We start from the raw sequence: 7,606 nt of genomic DNA, 5'->3' as shown, positions 1-7,606 counted from the left end.
GAGTCAAGGGAGCGTAAAACTAAAAATTTTAAGCAAACAACCATTCAAGACCCTATAAACTTTTATACTGAAACAACTTGCGCCCTTGTTTGGTGTTGAAGCTTAATCAATATTAGTGCCAAAATACAAAATTATATGAGCATAAACTTGAAAACCAACCACCACTGTATGGCAATGAATTTTCACAGGCTTCATATAATTAATATTTTTCACTAAGCCATTAGTAGTCGAACCAATAAAATTAGTCCCATTGGAGAACGCCAAAATAATTCCGTTGATCGAGATACGTTTATATGTAGATATTGTTTTCCTTGTACAATAAGTAAAGGCTACAATCTAGGATTACAAATAAGGATACAAAACTAATACAATATTTACAATATTCCTAAAATATATTTGACTTCCTAATACCATTCTCAACCCTTCAACGCCACCGCATCAGCCACCACGCAACCAAACCCCACCCAACCACAACCACAACCACACCTAACGCCCTCTCCAGATCCCCGTTTCTCCACATTCCACATCAACCCCCAACCCCACACCTTCATTGTGCTCAAATACAATATATAACCTCAAACTAGATGTTCATAGTACATTACTTGGGAGGACGTAAAAATTTACGTTGAACTAATCCATCTCACATACATAGACAATAAACTGACACTACATGGAGGGATTGAAGAAACTTCAATTTAACCTAATGTTTTAAAAGACGAAGGTGTGGGCGAGGCGTTTGATGGATAGCCCCGTCTAGGCGAAAGCCTTGAGGTGTGAGGTTTTTTCATATATATAAGGTAATTTAGCCAAAAGTTAATAAAAATTTAATATTAAGCCATATATCTATGACATATTTTTGTTTTGGACTTAATTAATGATACATTTTTATTAATTAGGCGTAGGTCAATGATGATGCTACATAGGCTTTAAGTCATTATAAATAGTTAGAATTTGACTATTCTATCATTCTCTCTCTATAAATGTCATATGAGCTTAAGCTATTATAAATACGGACTTAGATTCTCTCCGGATCAATTTTGTGGAGATCCTCTGGACCGATGGATCTCATCCAGTGATACAAATCCAACGGCCAAAATCTCTTATCCTTCATCTTTTCCCCTCAACTCTTCTCTTTCTCCCTCACTTCGAAGCTCTCAACCTTGAACCAACAAAAAAGGGGTCGAACAAAGGTTGTAGAGATTTTTTTCATAACTATGGAAGAATTATAGAGACAGAAATCTCAAAGATGAAGAAGGAAGAGATGACAAATAAAAAGCTAAAACAGTAAGGGATAGCAAAAAAATAAATCCGACTTAGAGCACAGATGACATGCAATTGAATTTGGGGTTTGTTAACAAAGGAGGGGTGTGGGGGTGCGAGGGAGAAAAATTAGTGGAGGGGGAAGAGAGGCAGGGGAAGAGACTTTGGCCGTTGGATTTCTATTCCTATGGAACTGATCTTGGGAGGATCTGAATCCTAAATAGTTAGAACATGTATACTCTATCACTCACACACACACACACACACACACACACACACACACACACACACTCTCTCTCTCTCTCTCTCTCTCTCTCTCTCTCTCACCCTTCGTTTACATGGAGGAGTCAGCTCAATTCAAAAAAAAAAAAAAAAAAAAACCAAAAAAAACAAAAGAGAGCCAGGAAACAGATGCTGCAAATGTAAAAAAACAGAATCAGAAAACGGACATTACATTACAGTGTTTGAATTTAATTGTAAAAAAAACAAAAGGAATAATATAACATTAAAAAAAGTATAATACAAATAAAAAGATGTTTTTTCCTACGGCCAATCATGAGAATATTCAGGAAAATAATAAAAACAAAAACAAAATAAGCCACTCAATACTATGGTGTAGTGGTATTCCTCTTCACTTGTAAGTGAGAGGTCTTAGGTTCGAATCTTGTGAATAGAGAATTCAATACCAAATTAGGTTGCTCATTGTGTGACTTAGCCGAACTTCCCTTCCCGCTTAATGTAAAATATACCGTTGTACTAAAAAATAAAAATAAAACAATGCTTATCTAATATATACATCTAGTATATGAGGAAAATAAATATTATAAACAAAAAGTGAAGAGAAAGAAGATAGTGGGGCAACAAAAATGTCTTTAAGTGGGGTTACTTTAAAAAAATAATAAAAATAAAAAAGTGAAGATAATGAGGTAATAAATGTAGAAAAGTGGGATCAGTTTAAACATTAAAAAAAGAAAAAAAAAATTAAAAACACCAACTCAGCCTAAAAAACATAGCTGTCTTCTTCATCTCCTTCGCTGGTGTTCATTGCCTGCAACTCAAAATAGCTCTGCAACTCTAAAAAATTTCCAGATTTTCGCAACTTAAAAAAGAAAAAGGGATGCCCAATCGACGCCTCAAGCGCCTATGTGTGCCCCAAGAAACCTAGGCGAATATTTCGCCGACTCCCATAAAACAAAGACAAAAATGCTGCAGCCCCGCCTCTAAGGCAGCCTAAGCGTGCCCCGAGGCAAGTCTTTTTTTTTTTGAAAGAACCTTTCCGAAGAAAGGAGACAATTTTATTCCAAACTTTAGATTACAATCAGAGGCCCACATACAAACAAGATACATACACACAAATGGGCCTCCCAACAAACCCACCAAAGCTCGAAAAAGAGCCCAGCCCTACAAACAGAACAAAGGAAGCTTCAAGACCCCAGCATCCACCACCTTCAAAATTTTCCGGATTAACTCGGAAGAAATCCTACAGCCAACGCCAAATCCAATCAAGCAGCTCCGCAGAACCCAGCCACGGAAGCTGTACCAAGGCAAGTATTTTAAAACACTGATTTAAACAAATGGAAGCATTTCAAATATATGTTGTACCAGTTTACAATTCTGATGCCTTTTTTATCCCCTTTGGTTCTAATTAACACTGCATGTATAAGAATTTACATACGTTTCATACATGAATAATTTAAAAGTATGGTCATTTGATTAGTCTACCGAAGCCACTTGATTTTAAGTAGCTATGGCTAGCTTATTTAAAATGTCACTGTATTCGAAATCTTTTTCTACACAATTAAATGGATGCGACTTTTTTATTTGCATGCTTGAGATAGTAAAACGCTTGCGTTTTTACTAATTTCAGCTCTCTTTCTCTTCCTCTCCCTCTCTCCCGCAACCTCCAGTCTCACTCCAAACAACTTTGGAACTCTTTCATTATCTTCCTCCTCTTTCTCAGCTGAGTCTCCATACCTTGCCACCAAATGGAGAAGCTCGTTGCACTTCTGTTTCATGCTCATAAGCTCTGAGCTCAAAACGCCGTTCTCCTGCTTCAGCCGTTTGTTTTCGTCAACGAGAGAGCAGAACTCAGATGATGATGAAGTTGAGGAGGACCTTTGGTCTTCATCAAACTCATTTGGTAGTAGTGCAGCTGCTCCAGCTTTCTCGGTTACTGCATTGTTGATCGGCTGTGGCTTGGTGGCCCATGCTTTTCTTCTACGGATGTCACATAGCTGATCCTTTTCGCCCTTTCGGAACTTGTCGTTGCAGAACTCCCACCTGTTTGTGGCAACTTTGCGAAATCCCTATATATACGCATGGCATTTGATTACACATGAGGTTAATACCAAACCATTGTAAGAGTTCATTATACACACACACACATTACATCCGCAATTCCCTACCTATATTAGCAATGATAGGCTTTCTACCCACATCAGTTTCCTAATGTCAACTTAATTTATAATATTTTTAAGAGTTAGAATTGAGGTACACATATTTTTTTGACACAGATTTCGCAGGGTTGTAATGTATTTTAACGATCTAATCGTATATTTTTAAGGTCTTCTTTTAAAAATCATGTCTACCAGAAATCACTCAAAGCCAAAACTATTGACCGTTGGATTAAATAATGGTCATTTTAGTGTTTCTTTGTACAACCGTGTTCGTCCATTATTCATTATAAATAAATATCTTAATAATTTTGGATTTGTTTAATTTTTTCTAAGGATGATTTATGAATGATGAATTGAAATCGAGACGGTCCGGAATGTTGAAAAAGTTACAAATGAGCCCTACAAACTATGTCAAATAATAGGTGTCCCCCGATATCCTCTTTGTGAACTAAACAGGATTAAAGGACAATTAGAGCCATAAATGCCAAAGAATGTTAAAATATTCAAGGGCATTATTGTAATTCAATTATATCCTCTTTTCATCTTACCCTCCACCTTTTATGTTTATTCTCTACTGCAATAACTTTCTCCTAAGCACATGAATAGCAGCACGTGTGAAGGTTACTAGTCAGATAAAAAATAAATGAAATCGATAAAGAAATTCTAGTAGCTCCTTATTTTGTAAGAAAAACTAGTGAAAAATGTTTGAAAACTTTGAGTTTTAATGATAAAAATAAAATAAAGGGTAAAGTGAATAGTACCAGGATTGACTTTTTAGTGTAAAAATGTGATTTTTCATTAAAGTGAACAGTACCGGGTGCTTTTCGTTAAAGTTTCATATTTTGTATGCCTATTTTTGTGGTATGTATTAGACACAAACTTTATTCTTATTGCTTATACTAATTAATCATTATTAACTAAACTAGAGAGTGTTGTTGAAGTATAGAACTTGTAAGATAACTTTCTAGTTGTTTTAGTTTTTATTCAACTGAAAAATAGAAAACGTGATTGGAGATTCTTTTCTTTAACTTATGGTCATTATGAACCTCTAAACAAGAGGTATTGTTTGAGTAAGTATTTTATAAAGAGCTCCCAAAATAACTCTCTAGTCATTTTAATTATTATTTAACTTAAAAATGGATAGCATTATTGAAAATAGTCTTATGATTCCATAAACTATTGGGTGTGGATAGAGTATTATTCTCTAAAGGTACTCTAAGATAGCTTTCCCTTCTTTTTTTTTATTAGAATTTTATTTAAAAAAAAGCATGATTGGAGAGATTCTACCTAACTTTTTGTTTAGAAACATTTTCTTTCCAAAATTAAAAGAGATACTAATTTCAAACTTTTAATCTAATTAGTATAAATATTCAACAAAAAATAGTATAAATAAAGAAAAATGATTTCTACACATATTTTTCACCTCCACATGCCTTTTTGGAGAAATTACACATTGAGTCAAAATATAAGGCTATATTTTGTAGAGCGAAAAAGTTTTTCATTTATTTCATGGAGGAAAGAAACTTATTTATATGGCATGTGATGTCTTCATCGTTTTTTAAATTGTCTTTGCATTTACAATTCTACCCCTATATGTCTGAAAGTTGGGTCTCTAACTCCTTATTTCTCTCTCTGTCTCCTCATTTTCCTACCTCTCTGTCTTTCCTCTCTTCTCCTCCTTCGTCCTTCTCTATCTCTCCTACTTCTTATACCTACTTCTCTCTCCCATCCTCTTCTTCTTTGTATTATTCCCTAGATTTAGGAGTATTTTTTCTTCTATGAGAATGATTGAGATTTTTTATTTTGATGTTTGATTATAGTATTGTTTTTTCAAGGTATTTGATTTTTGAGGTTTTAATTATTTGGATGCAGGAATTTTGAAACCGATCTTGCACAAATGTTGGGATTTTGAAACTAATATTGCAAAAATCCTGGAATTTTGAAACTTATCTTGTAGACTAAAATTTTGGATACTGATCTTGCACAAGTGTAAGGATTTTAAAACTAATATTGCATAAATATTGAATTTTGAAACTTATTTTGTAGACTAAATTTTTTTAAACTTATCTTGCATAAGTGTTGAAATTTTGAAATCGGTCTTGCAGAAGTGCTGTAATTTTGAAATTGATTTTGCAGAAGTGTAGAAAATTTTGAAAATAATCTTGTAGAACTGCATGAATTGTGAAACTGATTTTGCCAAAGGGCAGAAATTAATTTCACGAATCTAAAATTAGTTTGAAGCTTTTATAGATGGTTTTAGTTTTTAGTTTTGGCTTAGTTAAGTAAGTAACATGTTCATTGGAAGCATGGCTGAGATTTTAAATTTCGATTTGTTTGTTTTTGGACTAGGTTTGTTAGGTGGCTATTGTCTCTTTTTGAAATGATTCAAAACTGGTGAAAGTCTATAAAATATATTTTGTGTTTTTCTCTCGGTAAGTAAAGAAAAAAAAAAAAAAAAAACGTGTGCACAACTTTCTACCTTAAAGAAAAGTTCAAACTGCATAATTGCTTATCATTGAACATTGGCAAGTTCCCATTTTCTTATCTTGACAGGCCCCTGTCATACTCAAAAGTCCACATTAATTTATTATTCTTCATGACTTAGCCGGCTCCAATTATATTAAAGATTCATAAAATATGTCAATTTCATGCTTTGGAACGTCGTGAAAGTTCGGATGTAAGACTCAAAACAAAAATGTTTTATTTATAAAAATCATATAGATGAAAGTTTGTTAGTCCATCTAATAACAAAAAGAATATCATATAGTAGACCCTTTCATACCTACCCCCAAAAAGTTTGACTATAGAAAATTCAAGGAACTAGGTCAACTTCGCCAAATGGAGACTATTTTTATTCTTATATATTTATTTTCTTAATTTTCTTAATTTCCTTTTTATTTTTTTCCATTTTATCATGAATCAAATGAAGTTTAAGGTAGTAATTTCTTTTTTAATCTAACATATGCATGATTCTAAGAATAAATCTAACACATATATGCGGATTAATAAATTTATACGTACATAAGTATTTAGCTGCCTGATAAAGCTAGAGAAGTTACTGTGCTTGAAGAGTGTTGGGAGGAGATCCCGGGCAAATTCCGCCGTCTGCCACACCACGAACGCCGACCCATCGTCGTTCCAGGATATCACGTCGTCCGTTGCTGGATCCTCCACCAGCATGTAGGTCTTCAACAGGAAAGGTGGCGGGCTTGACTTCCTAACATATTCCAACAAACCCTTCTGCTCATCACACACACCCTCCATCTACTTAGTATCTAATATTGGAACTGAACTACTTCTGACAAAGAGAGAGAGAGAGATCGAGCTAGAAGAAAAGAAGAGGATAATTAAAAGAAGGAGATTAAAGATGATAAGGGGAGAAGAGAAGGAGGGCAGTTAAGAACTCCCAACCCCAACAATAGAAACCCAACACGACTCCAGAGTTCATGAGAAATGTAAGGGCTTTGTTCCTCCCTCTTCTCCTCTCTGTGCTAAGTTATATAGAAAGAAATGGTTAAAACGTCTCTGCCAAGCCTACCCCCTCCTTATATACTCTGGAAAATTATTCATCTCACGCGCATCACATTCGATTATATACTATATAGATATGTATATACATGTATATGTGTCTATATATATATATATATATTCATGTCTTATTCATATTTTTATGCGTACTATACATGCACTTGACATACTTAAATAATTAGGATCTTAAGACGTCAACCACCCGATCTTGATTATGGTCAAACTTTCATCACCATTTTGGACGGCTAGGGATAAAGGGTTTGGTGGTTACTGCTTTTGACCATTTGATTAAAGACAAACCATTATCTTGCCACACATGTGCACTCTCAGCTTGATATATTCCATTAATTGATCAACTTCTATTTGTTAAGATTCTAAAATGCGTTAGGCGCTAGTCAGGCTGCGGGTTGGGGTCTAGCGCC

The 7,606-nt window shown here is 34.4% G+C and overlaps 1 protein-coding gene across 1 annotated transcript; it reads right to left on the bottom strand.

The window, feature by feature from the left end:
• Window positions 1-2,825: 2,825 nt before the first annotated feature.
• LOC126591821 (heat stress transcription factor B-3-like) lies at window positions 2,826-7,199 on the bottom strand. The gene is made up of 2 exons (XM_050257531.1): window positions 6,678-7,199; window positions 2,826-3,566 (listed from the first exon to the last, which is right to left on the bottom strand). The coding sequence occupies exons 1-2, from the start codon at window positions 6,918-6,920 to the stop codon at window positions 3,078-3,080; spliced, it is 732 nt and encodes a 243-aa protein (XP_050113488.1). The 5' UTR covers window positions 6,921-7,199; the 3' UTR covers window positions 2,826-3,077.
• Between the last annotated feature and the right edge of the window lie 407 nt (window positions 7,200-7,606).

This window comes from Malus sylvestris, chromosome 12, assembly GCF_916048215.2.
Source record: "Malus sylvestris chromosome 12, drMalSylv7.2, whole genome shotgun sequence".
NCBI lineage: Eukaryota > Viridiplantae > Streptophyta > Magnoliopsida > Rosales > Rosaceae > Malus > Malus sylvestris.
This window is presented reverse-complemented; position numbering and strand designations above follow the sequence as displayed.

Coding starts and splice junctions, on each gene's coding strand:
- LOC126591821 (XM_050257531.1), bottom strand. CDS start 6,920: ATGGAGGGTGTGTGTGATGAGCAGAAGGGTTTGTTGGAATATGTTAGG. Junction 3,567..6,677: donor TCAGGCAGCTAAATACTTAT/GTACGTATAAAT, acceptor GCGTATATATAG/GGATTTCGCAAAGTTGCCAC.